The following is a 22346-nucleotide window of genomic DNA, read 5'->3' as shown; positions in this document are numbered from 1 at the left end:
ACTAAAAACATGGGCAACATTTACAAGGCCACTGGATGATGAAGAATTCCCATGAACCCCTCGTTGACACTGTAAGGACAGACTACTCAAATGTAGCCTGAAGCTGCCTCCTTACATACTCTTAAGTTTAGCCTGTAGGTTTCTCCATACATAGTGATCTGTAATCTAACTGGATGTGTGGACAGAGCATAACCTGCTCTTGAACCAGTCACAGGTGGTCACCTCTTCAAACTCTGTTTCAATAGGCCACATGCGAGCTGTAGCCGCCTGCTCTTTGCCTTCTGTGCCTCACTCTTTTTTCTGTCCGTAAGTCTTCGGCCACACAGCGGCACTGGAGTCTCTCTGAGCCTGTTGTGGTTTGAGGGGCTCCCTGATTCCTGAATCATTCTTTGCTCAGTTAAACTCTGTTAAATTTAATGTTTCTCAAGTTTTCCTTTGAACACTCCCAGCAGCGCAAGCCCTGGGTGATGTCAGCGCCTGCGAGAGAGAAAGTAGGGGTGAACAGGTTTGTCTCAAAGGATGTTGACATGTATCAGCATTCCCTATTTGAACCTGTTCCCACCGGCGGCGTGTGAACTTTGGTTTGAAAACATAATTCTGTAAAAGGGGAAGAACCATGTGTTATTTAGGGATTTGAAATGCAGACCTTGATGGAACTGACAGACTGATCTAGGTAGACAGATGTGGACATCCCTAGACGATTACAACTCCAACCTGCATAGATGCCCTGTGGTCTTCCAATTAGAGATGCTAGACAGCAAATGAAACTTACCTTGTCTTTAATTGGTGTGCTACCTTTGGTTAAAATCAGCTATCTTACAGGTATCATGAAATAAAACATTAGTATCAACAGATTGAAACAAATTTATTGGGAAGAAAGTGAGGCCACAGTCAGGAAAATTAGCATAAGCCACCACCTCATAGTCAAGAATCTTAGAAACAGATGTGTTTCCCAGAATTCTGAATTGTTCTGATGTTAGGAAAGTGATGTGTGCATGTTCCATTTGGGGGCCTGGGGCAACACCCTCATCAAACTGATGCTCCTGCAGCAAAATACAAGCAGGGTGAAAAGGATCATGGGTAGTCTCATGCCAGTTCAGGTTAGACTTTCCTGCCAAATGAAGTACAGAAAACTTTCCACGTTTAGAACTATGGATTTGGGCCAGACACTGTGGCTCATGCCTGTAATCCCAGCACTTTGAGAGGCCGAGACAGTGGATCGCTTGAGCCCAGGAGTTCAAGACCAACCTGGGCAACATAGCAAGACCTCATTTCTACAAAAAATTGGCTGAGTGTGGTGGTGTGCACCTGTCTGGAGTCCCAGCTACTCAGGAGGCTGAAGTGGGAGGATCCATTGAGCCTAGGAGGTCAAGGCCGCAGTAAGCTGTGATTGTACCACTGTCCTCCAGCCTGAGCAAAAGAGCGAGATCCTGTCTTAAAAAAAAAAAAGGATACTGGGGCCACAGATAAGAGGTATGGACTGTAATGCAGTCACCTTTACATAGTGGCCCAGGGGAAAGGAGGAATCTCACACCCCGGAATTGTAGGTTTATCAGTGTCTCAGTGGTTTCGGTGAAGCCTCTGGTCGCTTTTCCTCACTGACGTGTGTTTCCTCCAAACTCACCTGTGTTGTTTGATTGGCATACGAGCGTCCGTGCTATGAGGCCAGGACAGAAAGAGGTTAAGGGGAAGGACAGCAGTTGTTGAACCTCAAAGCTCACTAGGCACAGGTGAGAAAACATAATACTTCTGTCAACCTAAAGAACAAACAGAGAAAGCCTCTCTCAAAGAAAAAGATATTTTTTTCAAGCATAGAGCATTGCAATGGGAATATACATTCCACAGTAAAGGCTGCACATTCAGAGGGGGAAGGAATCATGTAATTGTTTTGAGATAATGGTCCTTGGTACAGAGGTCGGTAACAAGGACGATCCAGTCTGGGGTTGAACAGGCAATTGCTGGGCAGGTGATCTTGCCAAAGCACCTTTTGTGTAAAGTTATGATAGCTTTAGTGCCAGGTTTTGGGTTTTGTCATCGTTTTTATTATCAGGTGTGCAAGCATGAGAACCCTCTCTTTACGGCCTTCCCTGACTCTCTTTGTCAGGGGCTTTGTGTAGAAGCATGAGAACCTTCTCTTCATGGCCTTCCCTGACTGTGTTTGTCAGGGGTGTTGTGTACAAGCATGAGAACCCTCTCTTCATGGCCTTCGCTGACTCTTTTTGTCAGGGGTGTTGTGTGCAAGCATGTTGTGTACACCCTGTGGTTAGGTTTGGATGCCTCTCCGTGCTGAGATGGACCTGTCGTTGCTGGTGGTCTCACCCCACTTCGAGGGGAATGATTGCTGACTAGGATCCAGTGTCAAAACCCTTTTAGACACATTTGAGCAGCAAGGGAGGTTTGAAGGGAGTGGCTCCCTGGATAAGTCTACCTGGAGTGCATTGTTAAGTTCAATTTTGTCTTTTCCATGATCTTTTGCTATCATCTGAAAGTGCTGGGCCAGCATTATACTGTTAGGAGTTGTACTTCTGCAAATCAGTTAACAAGTAGCCAGGCGTGGTGGCTCATTCCTATAGTTCCAGCTACTTAGGAGGCTGAGGTGGGAAGATTGCTTGAGTCCAGGAGTTCAAGGTCAGCCTGGACAACATAGCAATACCCTATCTCAAAAACATGATCTTTATTCCTGTGTATCCTGGGTGGAAAAAAAGTTGACAAGGAACAGATACAAAGTTCAAAAAGGGGAAATAAAAAGTAAAATTAATAGTAATATGTCAATCCCCGTTTGCATCCATGAACCCGGCAGGCTTAAAGACAAGGGAATGAATCAGCGACCACAGGGAATTAGGTAAGACTTGAATGATGTGGCCTGTTTTCTTCTTTTGTGTATGTGGGTCTCAACTTTCCCCGAGGAATTAATCCAGGTACCACAATAAGAAATGCACAGGCATTTTCTTATTTAATCAATGAATACTGTTTTGTTTTGTTTTGTTTTTTTTCTAGATGGAGTTTCACTCTTGTTGCCCAGGCTGGAGTGCAGTGGTGCAATCTCAGCTCACTGCAACCTCCACCTCCTGGGTTCAAGTGATTCTCCTGTCTCAGCCTCCTGAGTAGCTGGGATTACAGGCATGCACCACTACGCCTGGCTAATTTTTGGTATTTTTAGTAGAGACGGGGTTGGCCAGGCTGGTCTCGAATTCCTGACCTCAGGTGATCCACCCGCCTCGGCCTCCCAAAGTGCTGGGATTACAGGCGTTACTAAAGGATTTTTAAAGGTTGTGCTCTGTTAAGTTACCAACAGAAGCTACTGATTGTGAAATTTCAATTTCATCATTATCCTGTCAAGTGTAAAAGATAGACATTAAGAGGAGTTGAGGAGTTAGGGTCTCCTTGTGATACGGAGTCTTGTTCCAATGTCTGGGGAAAAACTGTTTATGTTTACAACATGAAAACATCAACTTTTCCTTCCAGTTTGCAGCTTGAATATCTCTGGTTGTGGCATCAAGCGGTTTGGTGAACCTTATGTGTGAACCATACATCAGGCCTGAGGCTTGTTTCTTAAAATGTGTTTAGGTTCATCTTACAGGGCTTTAGGAGAGAAACAGTTTTAGTTTTTAGTTGGAGAATTATAGCCAAACATTGGAGAAAATTAGGAGAATTCAGGACTAGCCCATTCTACAGGTAGATAACAAGAACTCGAAAACAAGGCTCAGAGCTACAGTCTAATAACAAGGGTATGATAATTTTTCTTTAGAAACATAACTTTTTCTCCCTACACTGATCACATAGATTATCAGATTGAAAAACCTCTTGAGGCTAGAAAGCCAAACCTGGGCAGATCTTCGATTGTACTTACAACCTGAATGTTCCTGGGCCTGCCAGGAAATGACAATTTTTATTTACTGATTGTAAGGCTGGAAAGCCTTAAAACCAGGCTTTCTATGGATACCTTCAAATATGATATTCAGTCAAAACTTCTGTACTATAATCAAATGCTTCCAATTGTACCCTGCTGTAAAGAGAGAATAGATTTTTGTTGAACTTATATAAATAATTATATTGTACTTAAAACTAAGAATATACGTGAATAGTTTCCAAATTTTGGAAGAACCAAGTAGACAGAAAAATCAAATGCCTCCACCTTTGTTCACTAAACTATACCAAATTGTTGTAAACTATAGACAACTTTTGAGAGAGAATTTTTTTAAATCTGGAAAATAAAACCTGTAGGTAAAGAACTAAAAATGTTTCAAGAAAAAGTCATTAAAACATTATCTGTGTTAATTTTTAAATTTCATATAATGAGTATTTTGTTTTGCGTGATCTTGGTTAGCAGTGCCACGGACCCGTCAGTTTCTTCATCAGAGTTCTGGAAATTCCTTTTCCGTTCATGATCTTAAAGTTTTCAGAAATCTGTGTCCAAGAGTTCTTGCAAGTGTTTTTATGAAAGGCAAATTGGGACTGTAGTTGATTGCAAAGACTTTTAGGGAATAATTGAAAATAATTAGTAGGGAAGCCAAAAGCTTAAAATGGCCATGGTTAAAAATCTGATGAAAATTCCTAATTACCAAGGAAATTTAGTTACTTACATGTAACATATGGCATTTTTTTTCTTTGGGATGTAGTCTCGCTCTGTCCCCCAGGCTGGAGTGCAGTGGTGCTCGGCTCACTGCAAGCTCCACCTTCCAGGTTCACACCATTCTCCTGCCTCAGCCTCCCAAGTAGCTGGGACTACAGGCGCCCACCACCATGCCCGGCTAATTTTTTGTATTTTTAGTAGAAACAGGTTTTCACCATGTTAGCCAGGATGGTCTCGATCTCCTGACCTCATGATCCGCCTGCCTCAGCCTCCCAAAGTGCTGGGATTACAGGTGTGAGCCACCGCACCCAGCCAACATATGACGTTTTAAGAGAACAACTGGAATCATGACAGGCAGCTGGACTGATATCAGGACCATGAAACTTATAAATTTCATATCATCTGTAGAATGCATTAATAACATAGCCATACAAATACAACTTCAGAAAAAATGTAATATAACAACCAAAATTATGACTGATAACATGTTAGATTTCTATGAGTTTACATGATTTTTGAAACATATCAACAACATACCCGTAAATGTATTTGAAAGAAGACCTAGTATCACTTATCATTTGACAACACTTCCCTGCAGTTTACCAAAGAAGCCTAATTATTTAATGTCTCAAGAAGATGAGAGATATGTGAGTCTCTCCAGGAGCACAACTAGAAAATCCAAAAGTTAGTTCTAGGTCAAAAAGACTTAATTTGGTATTCTGGTATTTGGGAAACTTACCAAATATGTCAAAAAGTTTAAAACACTTGATCAAAACAGAATCACAGGGCCAGGTGCGGTGGCTCATGCCTGTAATTCCAGCATTTTGGGAGGTTGAGGCAGGTGGATCACTTGGGGTCAGAAGTTTGAGACCAGCCTGGCCAACATGGTGAAACCCTGTCTCTACTAAAAGTACAGAAATTAGCCAGGTGTGGTGGCGGGTGCCTGTAATCCCAGCTACTGGGGAGACTGAGGCAGGAGAATCGCTTGAATCTGGAAGGTGGCAGTTGCAGTGAGCTGAGATCACACCATTGCACTCCAGCCTGGGCAACAGAGTGAGACTCTTGTCTCAAAAAAAAACCACTACAAGTCATGTAAAATATTAACCATTCATTTAAGCAGAGTGATAGTTAAAATACTTCAAAAGCAAGTACGGAAAATTACAGGAATGTAAAAGCCTTAACCCATTTAAAGCTCAGTTTTCCTGAGTAATCAAAAACTTAATAAGAAACAAATCTAGCTTGATTAAATGTAAAAATGTCTTGTGTTTAGGCCAGTTACCAAAAGTAAAGAAAAACCTCCTGCTGTGTGATTGCTTCTCCTTAGATAGCTCAGAAGTCAAACCTGAAGAGAAGGGTACTTGAATTTAATTAGACACAGGAAGAGTGCGTCCAGGGTTACGAGTGTTCACTTTATTATAGAGGACTGTAAACAAGAAAAGGAGTGCCTGGAGCAGGGAATTACATGACTCTTAGTAACAGCACAGGAATTTTCTTGGTTACACAGAATAATCCAGACACATCAGGAAAAGCTGGCCAGGCCAGTGGCTCATGCCTGTAATCCCAGCACTCTGAGAGGCCAAGGCAGGAGGATTGCTTGAGCCCAGGAGTTCGAGACTAGCCTGGGCAACATAGGAAGACCCCCCCATCTCTACAAAAAATGGGGGGAAAAAAAGAAACAGATTTCAGGATTAAACATCAAAACCTCTTGCAGTTTTCCTAAGGGCAAATCAATACTTTAAGAAAACCGTGTTGTTCTAACATAGGTGATATGGTTTGGCTCTGTGTCCCCACCCAAATCTCCACTCCAGTTGTAATCCCTATAATCCCACATGTTGAGGGAGGGACCTGGTGGGAGGTGATTGGATCATGGGGGCAGTTTTCCCCATGCTATTCTTGTGATAGTGAGTGACTTCTCAGGAGATCTGAGGGTTTTGTCAGGCAGTTTCACTGCTCTTGCTTGCTCTGTCTCGCCTGCCACCATGTAAGACATGCGTCTTCCCCTCTGCCATGACTGTAAGTTTCCTGAGGCCTCTCCAGCCTGAGGAAGTGTGAGTTACTTAAACCTTATTTCTTTATAAATTACCCAGTCTCGGGTAGTATCTTTATAGCAGTGCAAGAATGAACGAATACAATAGGGGACCAAGATTTTTAGTTTTGTGCTATTTACTCTGATAGGAAATCTCATGAAGGCTCTGGACCAAAATTTTGGGTAAACAGTTTCCATGCAGTTTAAAAATAAAAATAAAAAACGCCATTTCTACCCCCACCCACCTTGTTTTTGTTTGTTTTTTGTTTCTCATTTTCAAATGAGGTTAGGGCTAAATTTTCAATTGTTTACATTTTAGCTAGGTGGGCCAGGCATGGTGGCTTATGTCTGTAATCCCAGCACTTTTGGAGTCTGAGACAGGTGAATTACTTGAGCTCAGGAATTCTAGACCAGCCTGGGCAACAGAGTAAAACCCCTCTGTACAAAACAATGACAACAGAATTCGTCATGTCTGGTGGTGCATGTCTGTAGTCCCACCACTGTACTCCAGGCTGGGCAACAGAGCAAGACCCTGTGTCTGTATCTGTATCTGTCTATAAAAGGAAAAACATTTTAGTTAGGATTGACTGCATTGTATAAGAATCTCCAGGTAGCCTTGAACTAGCAGCAAATGTCTTTTGGTTGCTGGTCTTGTTTGGTTGGTTAGAGATGTGGGCAGGAAGCATTGGAGCAGGGTTTTGGTTTTATTTTGTTTTTGGCTTTTTCTTTTTGGACTCTGCATGGCAGAAAAAGTAATACAATTTTTATGCTGGACAGAGATACCTTACATTATTGCTCTGAGTTCCAGCTTTTGACCTCTGTAATTTGAGAGCCTAACTTTTATAAACATTATAAATATGTAGTTCTTTTTCTTTTAGATTATTAATTTTTCAATTAAGTGCTCCATCAGCGTAAGCAATTGTTAGTCAAACCTAAACTGATGTCTCTAAAAGGTGTCTAGGTTGTTGGTTACCATGGAGCTGTTGTAATTTCTAACACCGTTAATTTGAAAGCCCTTTAAGACTTTGAAAAAAATCTTGGCTAGAATGCCATAAGCAGTGAGTTTCATCTCAACACCAGCAGAAGAGTCAGAAAATTCAAAATAGGCAAAAAAGAAAAAAGGGTGGGAGGAGAGATAGAGACCTTCGAAGACTCCATGCTAACTCTGTTGCTGCAAGGTTGTTTTTTCGAAAGGGTTGCTTTTTTAGAGAGTTCAAATAATTGCCATTGAGCTCTGGACTTTCCTTGGTGTCATTTTGCCGATCACTTAAAAAATGTGCATGAGAATGGGCCACTACATGTAGCTGGCTGGAATCCCAGCACACCTGGCATACTTTAATGTTTTAGAATCTCATTCAATTCTTATTAATCTCTTGAGAGCAAAGAAAATCTACAAATCCAGCCAGGGAATGTCAGGAGTTTAGGCCGTGTTTGAGATGGCGGCGGCTGCCCTAGTGGCCTTTAGTTAGCCATTCTGCACCCATCATTTAGAATGTTTATTTTTGTTCTCAGAACATTTAAAAAAACCATCAAGGGGAAAGACTCGAATCAAGTCAAAAGGAACCAAGGTAAGAGTGTTCACAAAAATTTTAACCTAGGTGTCCTGATAGAACAAAATATTAAACTAGGCATGCAGATCAAAAGTGAATTCACAAGTAAAGACATGCCTTACAGAGAGAATGTTAATTCTGTACAAATCAGAGCATTCAGCCCAGAAAGATTTATGCCTTTGCACCAGCAAGGACTTCGCAGAGAAGACAAAAAGCCTGTTTATCATCTCGGGCCGGATGTGCGGTCCTTCATCAAGGCAGCCTCATCCAAGTCACATTCTGAGTAGCATCAAAAAGTCTCCAACACAAAGAGAAAGGCTCAGCCTGAGAAAGGACTCACCAGGGTGAAAAATCAAGTTGTGGAAGTGAAGAGCTCAAAGAGCTGAAGTAAATACTGCACAATGGTTCCAAAAAATGGGAATAAAAAATGATTTCTTCCGATGGTGATATTTTTCTGGTCCCATTTCTGACACCATATGTATCAGGCTAAGGAGCAGAGAGAGGGTCACTCAAAGAAGAAGTAACTTATCCAAGAATAAAGCATTGAAATGGGAATACACATACCACAGTAAATTGCATGCATATTCAGGTACAGGAAGACAAAGGGTTTTAAAGGGAAAATTAGGAGGATGACAGAATTATTTTGAAAGAATTATCCCGGGCTACAAAGATCAATAGCGAGGGTGATGCTGGTCCGAGGCTAGATAGGCAGTTGCTGGGCAGACGTCCTTGCAGAAGTATTTTTTGTGTCAGGTTGTGCTGGTCTTTGTGCAAGATTTTGAGTTTTGCAGAGTCTTCTATCATATTTTTTGTTATTAGATGTACGTGGGAACCTCCCTGCATGGCCTTTGCTGGTTCCATTCGTCAGGGCTTTTCGTTTGTTTTTCTAACACAAGTGCCTTCGTTTTGATTCTAACAAGGTTTAAACTCCACCAAAATTAATCTGTGAGAAACAGTCTGTGGTGCAATACTACAGGCGCCTTCAAGTTTACATTTTACAACTAGGTTTTTGATTTTTCTTTTTTCTTTTTTTTTTTTTTTTGAGATGGAGTCTCGCTCTGTCACCTAGACTGGAGAGCAGTGGTGCGATCTTGGCTCACTGCAACCTCTGCCTCCCAGGTCCAAGTGAGTCTCCTGCCTCAGCCTCCCGAGTAGCTGGGATTACAGGTATCCACCACCACGCCCGGCTAATTTTTGTATTTTTCGTAGAGCCGGAGTTTCACCACGTTGGCCAGGCTGGTCTCGAACTCCTGACCTCAGGAGATCCACCTGCCTTGGTCTCCCAAAGTGCTGGGATTGTAGGCGTGAGCTGCCGCACCTGGCCATTTTCATTCATTTTCACTGAGTGAAAGGATGGGATAGCACGTGGAGTCTCGCCAAATGCGGTGGAAGCTTTTCAGGAAGGAGGGAAGCTGAACGGTCATTGGGTGTGGTGCAGGCCATTCTCTTTCAACCTCTCAACACCAGTCACAGTTCCAGGGAGGAAGACCTGGGGTCTGTATCGGTCTTATCAAGAAAAGCTGTTTGTTTTTCTGGTTTATTTTATCCCCAAAGCTTAAAAGCCCCACCAGGTTATTCTTTTTAAAAATATAAATGGAAGAGTAGCATTGCCTGTCACAGGACTGCTGAGAACCACACTCGCTGACGTCACTCACAACTAATACAGCCGTTTCCCACGTCACTGATTTTCTAGGGGAAGGTGCCCAGTCCCCAGGAGCACAATCTGTCCTGGCCATGTTTGTCCACCGAACTGCAACTCACACTCCGCAGGTCCTGGAGCCCACGAAAGACCCCCACAGGGAGCTCCCAGCCACGCACAGGTCCTGGGCCCCGGCGAGCCAGCCATCACCACTTCACAGGTGAGCTCTGTCAAAACCGGCAGCTTCTAAGTACCATCAGCTACCAGTGTGCCGTGAAGTAGTCCTCAAACTGGTTGCTATACACAGGCATTTTACTCATTTCACTTTACTGCACTCAAAGATACTGCATTGTTCACAAATTGACTTCGTGGCAAGTCTGCCTTTAGCAAGTCGATTGGCACCATTTTCCCAACAGCTCCTGCCCACTTCATGTCTCTGTCACATTTTGGCAATCCTTACAGTCGTCCAAACTTTTCATTTCTATCGCCTGTGGTGATCTGTCATCGGTGATCTCTGATGTTCCTGCTGCAGTTGTTTTGGAGCACCATAGCTGCCCACGTGAGACACCAAACTTAATTGTGATCTGACAGCTCCCCTGACCTAGCGTTCCCGTCTCTCCTCTCCTCAGCCTCCCGGTTCCTTCAGACAGAACAATATTGAAATCTGCCCAGTTAGCAACCTTACAATGTCCTTTACATGTTTCATTGAAAGGAAGAGTTACAGGTCCCTCACTTTAAATCAAAAGCTAGAAATGATTAAGCTTGGTGAGGAAGGCATGCCAGAAACCGAGACAGGCCAAAAGCTAGGCTTCTCACACCAAATGGTTAGCCTAGTTGTGAATGCAAAGGACAAGTTCTTGAAGGAGATTAGAAGTGCGACTCCAGTGCACACAAATGATAAGAAAGTAAAACAACCTTACTGCAGAGACAGAAAATTTCAGTGGTTTAGGTAGAACATCAAACCAGCCATGACACGCCCTGAAGCCACAGCCTCGTCTAGACTGAGGCCTTAACTCCCTTCAGTTCCGTGAAGGCTGGAGAGGCGAGGAAGCTGCCTCTCTCCACTTTCTTCAGAGAGAAGAAAGGTTGGAAACCAGCAGAAGTTCATTCATGAGGTTGAAGGAAAGAAGCTGTTTCTGTAACATAAAAGCGAAGGTAAAGCAGCAGGTGCTGATGGAGACGCTGCGGCAAGTTCCCCAGAAGACCCAGCTGAGGCCACTGATGAAGGAGGCTGCACTAAACAACAGATTCTAAGTGCAGATAGAACGGCCTCTGCTATTGGAAGAAGATGCCATCTAGGACTTTCACCAGTGGAGAGGAGAAGTCAGTGCCTGGCTTCAAAGCTTCCAAGGACAGGCTGACCCCCTTGTTAGGGGCTAATGTTGAAGCCAGTGCCCAGGTGCCATCTGAAAATCCCAGGGCCGTTAAGAATGAGACTAAATCTCCTCTGCCTGTGCTCCATCCATGGAACAACAAAGCCTGGATGACAGCACCTGTGTTCACAGCGTGGTTTGCCGACCATTCTAAGCCCACTCTTGAGACCTATTGCTCAGAAAGATTCTTTTCAGAACAATTCCTGCTCATGGTCACCCAAGAGCTCTGATGGAGACGTGCAGGAGATGAATGTTGTTTTCATGCCTGCTGATACCACATCCACCCTGCAGCCGAGGGATCCAGAATGATTTTGACTTTTGAGTCTTCTTATTTCAGAAATACATTTTCTAAGGCTATAGTTGATTCCTCTGATGAATCTAGGCAAAGTCAACTGAAAACCTTCTGAAAGGAATTCATCATTTTAGATGCCATTAGGAACATTCATGATTTATGGGAGGATGTGAAAATATCAACCTTAACAGGGGTTTAGAAGAAGTTGATTCCATCCCTCATGGATAACTGGGGAGTTTAAGGCTTTAGTGGGGGAAATAACTTAAGACGTGGTGGAAATAGCAAGAGAACTAGAATTAGACGATTAGACGGGGCCTGAAGATGGGACTGAACTGCAATCTCAGGATGAAATTTGAACGGACGAGGAAATGCTCCTTATGGATGAGCAGAGAAGGTGGTTTCTTGAGATGAAATCTGCTCCTGATGAAGACACTGTGAAGACTGTTGAAATGAAACAAAGAATTTAGAATATTCCATAAACGAGTTGATAAAGTGGTGGCAGGGTGTGAGCGGATTAACTCCAATTCTGAACAGAACTCAGCTGTGGGTAAAACGCTACCCAGCAGCAGCACACGCTCCGTGGAAGGAAGAGTTCATCCACACAACAAAGTTCATTGCTGTCCTATTTTTAAAAATGGCCACAGCCACCCCAGCCGTCAGCCGCCACCAGCCTGGTCAGTCAGCAGCGTCAGCACTGAGGTAAGACCCCTCCAGCAGCAAAAAATTCGGACTCACTGAAGGGGCAGACGATCGTCAGCAGTTTTTAGCGATAAGTTACTTTTCAGTTAAGGCATGTGCATTTTTTAAGACATAATGGTATTTCACACTTAATAAGACTACAGTATAGTGTAAACATAATTTTATAAAGCACCGAGAAACCATAGCGATTTATGTGACTTGCTTTATTGTGATATTCACTTTATTGCCATGGTCCGGAGCCGCAGCAGCAGCCTCTCTGAGATATGCCTGTGCCGGTGTGTTGGGGTGGGCATCTTACACATTTAAAGCAGCCATTTCCCCGTGTTGTTTTTATTCTGATATTTTTAGTATATTAATAAACAACATAAGAACACATGCCCTTCTTTCAGAAAATCCAAAGTATAAAATTCACAGTTATAGAACATAAAATAGAGCATGAATGTTGGCCTTAAAATAGCAAAAACCTCCTAAAGTAGTGGTTCTTAAACTTCAGTATACCTCACGATCACACAGGGAGCTCTTTAAAATGTCCATGGACCTGAACGAATGAGCCCTCCCAGGAGATCAAGTGGAGGTGGCTCAAGATATCACTCCCCAAAACTCGCTCCCTCAGCAGGCAGTGGTGAGGGCAACATGAGCAGGGCCTTCCTCCACCTCACCTGGGCCGCAGCTGTGATGCAAAAGATCCCAGACCTTCCTCCACCTCACCTGGGTTGCAGCTGTGATGCATGTGAGGAGGAACCTTCCTCCGTCTCTCCTGAGATGCAGCTGGGATGCACGTTGCTGGGGGAAAATGGCAAGGAAGCCAGTGAAAAACACTGGGTAAGAATTGGTCCATTAGGCCCAGGGTATTAAAGTGTCCTGCTAGAAGGAAGACTCAATCCTGCCAGGGTATCACTTCTGCTGGCCTTGCTGCTTTCACCAGCGAAAGAAGCTGCTGGCGCTGAACTGTGGGCTCTCTGTGACTGACGTGGTTTCTTTTTGGCATAACTTGGAGCCACCACAGTCTAAAGCAAAACAAAAGCAGGTCTATTCTGTCTCAGCGGGAGTTCCCTGACAACCTTTCGTAGGCAGAGCAGCAGGGAGTGCAGTCTTGCTGGCCTTCTCTGTGCAGGGCAAGGTCTGGGCCAGGAGGCTCTGCAGCTGAGACCGGGGCAGTCCTGTCTGGTCATCCCCACACAGACATCCCACCCTCCCACTGGCCCGCAGAGCAGCTGCACCTGCCGCTCTTCTGTGGACCAAGGGCATGGCAGACGGCAATGCTGTTTCACTTCAATCAGACCAACTTAACAACGCGGTCTGGAGTCAGAGGACTGCCGTTGTCATTTGCCTTGCCTCCTTTCTCTGAGTATCACAAAGGCCTCATGGACTCAGACCTTTCAAGGAGCAGTGTGGAACCCCCGTGTTCTCTGACCCCCGCCTCTGTTTCCTTGGCCCCTATCTCCATCCTGCCATCCCTCACAGTCTCGCTGGCCCAGCTTCTTTCAAAGCCCTGGGTCCTCAGGCCTGGCCAGGTGCCAAGTGTGGCCACTTTCCTCCAGGGTTTCCAGCTTCCGGGCTCCCCATACAGTACAGAGCAGACTGTGTGTAACGTATCAGATGAGCTATGAAGACTACCCCTACAATGAGCCCATCAGCTCACCTGAAATCCAGGGTGTCACCAACATCACAATGACCGCTGGAGAGCTCCCCATCCCACTGTGCCCTTTGCTTCCCCACCAGAGGATCCACTAACCTCACCCTGGTATTGATCATGTTCCTTTTCTACAGGAAAGAGTAATATATATGTACATACACACACACATATATACATACATATACATACACACATACATACATATACACACATATTGTTTAGTTTGGCTTGTTTCTGAGGTTTATAAAAATAGCGTCATATATATTCTTCAGTGATGGCTGTTGCACTAATCATTGTGCATCCGCATCTCACCCGTATGCTTTTGTTTGGCTGTGGTTGGTTGGTTGTGATTGCTGTGTAATATCCTATTATGCGGCTGTAACAGAATGTGTTCATGCTATCTTTATACGTAGACATTTGGTGTAACATAATGTGTTCCTGAGTCTTTATACATGGACATTTAGTTGCTTTCATGGGAAGTACTGCAGTGAACATTCTGCATGATTCTTGGTGCACCTGAGTTAAAGCCACCGGAGGGTGTGCGTGTGGAGGAGGGTGTGCGTGTGGAGGGGACTGCAGAATCATAGAGTGTGCAAATGTTCAGATGAATGAAGTGACAACCAATTTTTTGAAATAGTGGTTTTAATTTATAATCCCACCAGCAACAAAAGAGTTACTTTCCATCCACATCCTCAAGAAGTCTGTGTTATCCAACTTGGTCTCTGCCATGCCAGGTAAAAATCTGTGTTAAAATGAAAACTTGTAGTTCTGATTGGCAGTCTCCTAATGACCATATGGTTTAGTTTATTTTTCTATTTTTTATCTGCCACTTGAGTTTTCTTTCCTGTGAAATGCCTGTTCACGTTTGTTGCTCATTTTTCTGTGGGGGTGTTTGTCTTTTTATTACTGATTTGTAGTAGTTCCCTGTGGTTTCTGAAGGAAACTATTTTATTGTTTATATGTAACTAATGTAGTCTATCAATTTTGGGTTTGTCTTTTTCATTTTCTTTATGAGATATTTTGATGAACAGAGAATGCCTTCCCTAACATGAGGATTTTAAAGATATCTTTCTTTAATACTTTTAAAATGTATGAAGTTTGCCCTTCATGGCTAACCGTTTACTTAATAAGAAATGGATGTTTGGTATATGATGTAAGGCAGGAATCCAATTCATTTTCCATATGAATAACCAATCATCCCAGCCCTATATATTGAAAAACTTCTGTTCTCATTTATCTGTGATGTCATCTCTGATATATACCAGTCTCCTTTTTTTTTTTTTTTTTAGACAGGGTCTTACTTTGTTGCCCAGGCTGGAGTGCAGTGGTGTGATCTCAGCTCACTGCAACCCTTGCCTCGCTCATTCAAGCAACTCTCAGGCCTCAGCCTCCTGAGTAGCTGGGATTGCAGTCACGTGCCACCAAGCCTGGCTAATTTTTTTGTATTTTTTGGTAGAGACGGGGTTTCACCATGTTGGTCAGGCTGGTCTCGAACTTCTGACCTCAAGTGATCCACCTGCCTCAGCCTCCCACAGTGCTGGGATTACAGGTGTGAGCCACGCACCCGGCCAGGCCAGATTTTCTATTCTGGCTTCTACTGCACTGTCGGAATTGCTAGAGCTCCTAAGTCATGACATCTGGGAGGACCAGGGCCCCAGGATTCTTTAGAAGTTTCTTCAGAAGTTTTGCGGCTGTTCTTGGTATTTGTTGTTTCATAACTTGTAGAATTAATGTGTCAAGTTTATGGATAAAACCTGTTAGGGCCTTAACAGAGCCACGTGGAATCTCGGGCAGTTTGAGGAGAGCTGGCAGTTCTGGGATTTGAATTTTCCCGTCTGTCAACTCGGTTTACCATTTCACTTGTTTAGGTTCATTTCAAAGTCCTCCAATGAGATTTTATGATTTTCTCCACATAGCACTTGCTCTTTTTTGTTTTGTGTGTACTACTAGTTACTTTATTTTCTGTTCCTATTGTACACGATAGCTTTTTTAAAACTGCCATTTTCCGGCTGATTTTTGCTGGTTTATAGAACTTCTGTGGATTTTCATGAACTGTCACCACGCACTCACCTTACTAAGATCTTTTATTTCTAATAGTATATAGTATATTGCAGTTTCCACTGTTAAAAAATATTTATAAATGATGACTGTTTTATGCTTCTCTTTCAAGTTTTGTAGTTTTTATTTCTTTTCTTGCATTGCTGTGGTAGTTAACCCATAGTGCAGTGATTAACAGAATCGGTTATAGTGGGTTTCCTTGTCTTATTCCAGACGGCAAAGGGAGGGTTTCCGACATTTCTCCATCAGGAAAGATTTATGCTAAGGGTTTTTCTGGCATGCCTTTTCTCAGGTTAAAGAAACTTCAGTTCATCCCTAGTCTCCTAAAAGATTTTTATGACTATTTTAGAATAGAATCAAATGGTTTTCTGCCTCTGTTGAGATGATCATATGGTTTTCCTCTTTCATTTTGTTAAGATAGGGAAATACATATATTTGCATATGTATAATGTATACATTATTCTATTTCAAAAACCAGATTCAGTTATGCACTTCTGGGATAAAACAAATTCCATAAGTAGATTTTTAGTTAGCTAATATTTGACTTAATCTTTTTATGGCCATGTTTACAAGTGAGAAGCGTCTGTGTTCCTCTCGTGTTATCCTTGCTGAATTTGAAATCAAAGGTATATTGGGCTCATAGAATGAGTTGGGAAGCTTTCCTCTTTTCTGTCTCTAATTCCATTTTTGAAAGCATTTTTATAAGTGTGGGATGACCTTTTTTAATGTTTGATATAACCTTAAACCTTTCTTGTCTTGGTATGTGTTTGTGGGAAAATTTTAATCTACTGATTAGATTTCTTTCAGAGTTACAGGTCTGTTCAGACCTATCTCATCTCAAAGTGAGATGTTTCACTTTTGGAAATTATATTTTCTAGGAATTTGCCAATTTCTTTTGATTCATTATTGTTCTTTTTCTTCATCTTAAATTGGATGTTTAGCTCATTAATTTTAAGCCTGTGTTCATTTGAATCAAACCTCAGAGCTATAAATGCCCTACTAGATTCCACTTTTCCTTCCTCTCACAAGTTTTAAAATAGTCAGTCAAGTATGGCTTTATTTCTATCACAATCTTTTTCTTTGATGAAGGAGTTAGTTAGAAGTACATCTTAAAATTTCCAAATGTATAGGAAATTTCTTTATCTTTGTATTGTCAATTTCTTTTTTCTTTTTTTAATTTTGAGACAGAGTCTCACTCTGTCGCCCAGGCTGGAGTGCAGTGGCGCTGTCTCGGCTCACTGCAAGCTCCGCCTCTCAGGTTCACGCCATTCTCCTGCCTCAGCCTCCCGAGTAGCTGGGACTACAGGCACCGCCACCACGCCCGGCTAATTGTTTTGTATTTTTAGTAGAGACAGGGTTTCACCGTGTTCGCCAGGATGGTCTCCATCTCCTGACCTCGTGATCCTCCTGTCTTGGCCTCCCAAAGTGCTGGGATTACAGGCGTGAGCCACCGCGCCTGGCCTGTGTTGTTGATTTCTAAATTAATTGCACTATGGTTAGATAACATAAAATGTATGATACTATTATTTTGAAATTTAATGCAGTTAGCATAAAGCCCAGTATATGGTTAATATTTGCTTCAAAGGAATGTGTATTATTTTCTGATTTGGTTTAGCATTCTATATCTATCTAATACATTAAGCTTGTTGAATGTATTATTCACATTTACTATATGTTTACTTTTTTCTAATTGAAAAAGCAATAGTCTAAAGAGATGCGTCAAAATCTCTCACTTTGAAAGTACATTTGACAGTTTCGCTTGCAGTTTTATAAGCTTTGCTTGCATGTGTGTGTCTTCCCTCCCTCTCTCCCTCTTTGTGTCTCTGTGTGTGTGTGTGTGTGTCGTTCCTGTCTCTCTCTATATATGTGTGTGTGTATTTTTTCTCCTTTATCACATATTTTTCCTTTGGGAATTTATGGAGATCTGCTTTTTTGTCTATTTTTTAAATTTTTGTTCACTCCATTGTTCTTTTGGTGATCACCATTGAAATTTTACTTTGCATTTCAAATATAATAAATTTAAGATTAATACTTGAGTTTCCTTCTCAACAACGTAAATCTTAGATCACTCTTCTCCAGACTTTCAAACTATCATTGATCAATATTTTACCTCTATAATTTTTATAACTCCCAAGTTAGATATTGTGGTTATTATCTCGTAGACAATGTTTGTTTAGATTTAACATATATTTAACAATTTGTCATTTCTTCTGATATTTTATAACTTCCTTTTTTTTAAGTAACGAATAATTTATAAGGAAAAAGATTTATCTCAATGTAGACGAACTGGTTCTGCTAAAACAATGTATATCTAATAGACATCTAAATAGTTATGTAATATGTAATCTATATGTAATACATGCTACATAATGCACACTACATAATACACACCACGTAATACAAGCTACATAATACACGCTACACAATACATGCTACATAATACACACCACATGATACACACTACACAATACACACCACATGATACACACTACATAATACGTGCTACATAATACACACTATGTAATACTACACAATACATGCTACATGATACACACTACATAATACGTACCACATGATACACGCTACATAATACACTACATAATACATGCTACATGATACACGCGACATGATACACACTACATATATGCACCACATGATACACGCTATATGATACACGCTACATAATACAAGCTACATGATACACGCTACATGATACACGCTCCATAATACACGCTATGTAATACACGCTACATAATACACACTACATAATACACGCTATATAATACACACTACATAATACACACTACACGCCACACGATATGCTATGCATAAGTCAGTCATGCCGTTATGGGATGAGTTTCCACCTGCTTAGAGCACATGCTTTAGAACTCCTTTAGGAGAGTTTTGTTGGAGTTTAACTCTCAGTTTTGTTTCTTTGAGAATGTTTTATTTGCTCTCATGGAAAGATGGTTTGGGTAGACAGCAGTAGAATGACAATCTGTTTTTAGAAGACATGATTCCACTGGATTCCAGTTTCTATTTTTGCTGTTAAAAATCTGGGCATGGCGCAGTGGCTCACGCCTGTAATCCCAACACTGGGAGGCCGAGGAGGGTGGGTCACGTGAGGTCAGGAGTTCAAGACCAGCCTGGCCAACATGGTAAAATCCTGTCTCTACCAAAAATACAAAAATTAGCCAGGCATAATGGCACACTCCTGTAATCCTAGCTACTCAGGAGGCCAAGGCATGAGAATGGCTTGAACCTGTGAGGTGGAAGTTGCAGTGAGCCAAGACTGTGCCACTGGACTCCAACCTGGGTGACAGAGCAAGACTCTGTCTTGAAAAAAACCAAAACAAAAATAAAAAAGAAAAGAAAATCTGTTAGTCTTATTGTTGGCTTCATTGGCGATCTGTCTTCTGTTTGTCTTCGGTATTCTGAATTTTTTTTTTTTGAGATGGAGTGTCACTCTTGTCACCCAGACTGGAGTGCAATGGAGTGATGTCGGCTCGCTGCAACCTTGGCCTCCCGCCTCAGCCTCCCAAGTAGCTGGGATTACAGGCGCCCACCACCACACCCAGTTAATTTTTGTATTTTTAGCAGAGGTGGGGTTTCACCATGGTGGCCAGGCTGATCTCAAACCCGACCTCAGGTGGTCCATCCACCTCGGCCTCCCAAAGTGCTGGGATTACAGGCATGAGCCACTGCACCCGGACTCAGTGTTCTGACACTTTCTCTCAGTGTGTCTAAGGTAGGTTTCCTTTTATTTACTCTATTTGGAATATATGTGTATTCATGACTCTCATCAATTCTTGCAGATTTTCAAGTATCATCTCTGTAATCCATCATTTTCTTCCTCTTCCTTTTTGGTCTCATTTCCTGGAACTATAAATAGATATCCGCTAGACCTTCTGCTATAATCTCTCCCTCTTAATCTTTCTAATATTTTTTGCCTCCCTGTTTTTCTGTTATGCATTCTGGACAACTTCTTCAGATCTAGCCACTGATTTTGATGCCTCTGCGGGTCTGAGTCTGTTCTGTGTTTGGTTGTGCGTGCTGACTTTTGCTCATGGACGCGTTCCTCGGCGAGTGTTTGCTGCTGTTTGGCCGTGAGCTCAGGTTTGGCTGATGTCACTCTGTGAGAACCTGGTGGTCTTTACCACTGTCTCAAGCTGGCGACCTCAGTGGGGAGCACATTTGCCTCCTCTGCTGGGCCTGGAGCCCCAGCTCACCTCCTGGCCCAGACAACCTTTAGGTGGCTCTGATGTGGCAAGTCCTCTCAGGGCAACCTCACCTTTTCTATTTTATTATGGGATTTCCCTCCTCTGAATTCAGGTCAGGAGGGAGCCTTGAAGAAGTCCCTTACTTCATTCAAGCCAATACTGGCAGGAAAACCAAGTGTCAGGCAGGATCCCATGGTTTTGTTGGTGAGGACCCTTCCGAGTGTCTGGCCTCCCTTATTGTCAGAAGTAGAAATCCCCTCTGATTTTTCTCCTGTTTGTTTTTAACTGCATAAAATAGACCAACAGGGAAAACCAGTTTCTTCCTCCCCCTCCTTGTCCTCTTCCTCCTCCTCTTCCTTTTGGGCTGGTTTTTGAGACAGAGCATGCGTTCTGGAGGGGGCACGTGCTCGCGGTTGCTTTTATTTCAATAAATGGGGCAGAGAAAAAGAGCAGAATTGGGAAAGTCCCCGTGAGTGGAAGGGCCCTGCTGATGTGACGGGGAGAAGGCGATGCCTCGACGGTCAGAATCTTACCATTGTGGGGAGAGGGCTCCTAAGACAAGGTGTCTATAAGCAAAAATGCGTCTGCATGGAAGATGCTATTCCACGGCGGGTTCGCGTCAGAACAGTTTGCACCGTGCATTCGAACACACAGGCCAGGTAAATCCGCTCTGCAGGTGAGTGTGGGGCTGCTCCAGCTCAGTCGGCTACTCCCTGACTCTTGACCGCTCCCGGGTTGTCTGGATGGCGCGTTCCTCTCAGGGAAACGGGGGAATAATGGAAACAAATGCGCTGCCCTTCGGCCGAAGGGAACGTGCTACCGTTTTCGTCGTTGTTTTGCTTTTCCGTTTCTGTGTGTTAAAGGAGGTGGTAGCGCACACGTGGACTTTGGAAGGAAAAGGACAACCGGGAAAACGTAGACGGTCCGTGTGCTGTCTCGGAGAAGGCCGCTCCAGAGGCGTGAGGACGGCATCGGTGATTCCGTGGCCGTGAGCGCAGCTGGTGCGCCCTGCGGGGCTGGTGGGGCCGCGGGTAGAACGTGCCGCGTTCTGTAAAAGTGTTCCTATTTCTCCACATCCTCTCCAGCACCTGTTGTTTCCTGACTTTTGAATGATCGCCATTCTAACTGGTGTGAGATGGTATCTCATTGTGGTTTTGATTTGCCTTTCTCTGATGGCGTGTGATGATGAGCATTTTTTCATGTGTCTGTTGGCTGTATGAATGTCTTCTTTTGAGAAATGTCTGTTCATATCCTTTGCCCACTTTTTGATGGGGTTGTTTGTTTTTTTCTTGTAAATTTGTTGGAGTTCTTTATAGGTTCTGGATATTAGCCCTTTGTCAGATGAGTAGATTGCAAAAATTTTCTCCCATTCTGTAGGTTGCCTGTTCACTCTGATGGTAGTTTCTTTTGCTGTGCAGAAGCTCTTTAGTTTAATTAGATCCCATTTGTCAATTTTGGCTTTTGCTGCTGTTGCTTTTGGTGTTGAGTTTGTGTCCTTTGTAGGGACATGGATGCAGCTGGAAACCATCATTCTTAGCAAACTATCACAAGAACAGAAAACCAAACACCGCATGTTCTCACTCATAGGTGGGAACTGAACAATGAGATCACTTGGACTCAGGAAGGGGAACATCACACACTGGGGCCTATCATGGGGAGGGGAGAGCGGGGAGGGATTGCATTGGGAGTTATACCTGATGTAAATGACGAGTTGATGGGTGCAGCACACCAACATGGCACAAGTATACATATGTAACAAACCTGCACGTTATGCACATGTACCCTACAACTTAAAGTATAATAATAATAAATAAATTAAAAAAAAAAAAAAAAAGAACGTGCCGCGTTCTAATCCCCGCGTGGGCGGGAACAGAGGCCCTGCTGCTGAGCCCATTGTTCACACTGCTGAAAGCTTCCAGGGTGCATTTGATTGTGGGGGTGACTCTAGCGACTCCGAGTTAGAAGGACCCCGTTTTGTCCTAGAGTTTTCACCAGGTGTGTTTTTATTTATAGCAGGGAAAGATGGCATTGAATATTTTGCTGTTTGAGCCTTCCCATACAGTTCGGGTTTAATTTATGAAATGGTTATGACGAGTCTGGCATTAAGAAAAGAAAACATATTTTAGGGTAAATCTGATTCGCGTTTCCCAGCCCAACTTTCATTTAAAAATTTCCTTTGGCGCAGCCTGAGAGCTCCTGGCACCTTCCCTACCCTTCTGTGGCACAGTCGCCTGAGGTCTACTCCGTGCTTTACGTGGAAGTGAATAAGCCAATGTATTC

The 22346-nt window shown here is 43.0% G+C and overlaps 1 protein-coding gene across 1 annotated transcript in view; it reads left to right on the top strand.

The window, feature by feature from the left end:
* Positions 1-2243: 2243 nt before the first annotated feature.
* The window catches only part of LOC116271440, a 29411-nt gene continuing 9308 nt past the window's right edge, over positions 2244-22346 (top strand). The window contains exons 1-2 of the mRNA XM_031658651.1: positions 2244-2262; positions 9780-10008. Of these exons, the coding sequence (XP_031514511.1) occupies positions 2244-2262; positions 9780-10008 (248 nt within the window). The remainder of the gene's footprint in view (positions 2263-9779; positions 10009-22346) is intronic.

The sequence above is a fragment of the Papio anubis genome, chromosome 19 (assembly GCF_008728515.1).
Source record: "Papio anubis isolate 15944 chromosome 19, Panubis1.0, whole genome shotgun sequence".
NCBI classification, from domain to species: domain Eukaryota; kingdom Metazoa; phylum Chordata; class Mammalia; order Primates; family Cercopithecidae; genus Papio; species Papio anubis.
The sequence above is the reverse complement of the archived record's forward strand: the minus strand, read 5'-3'. Positions and strand labels throughout refer to the sequence as shown.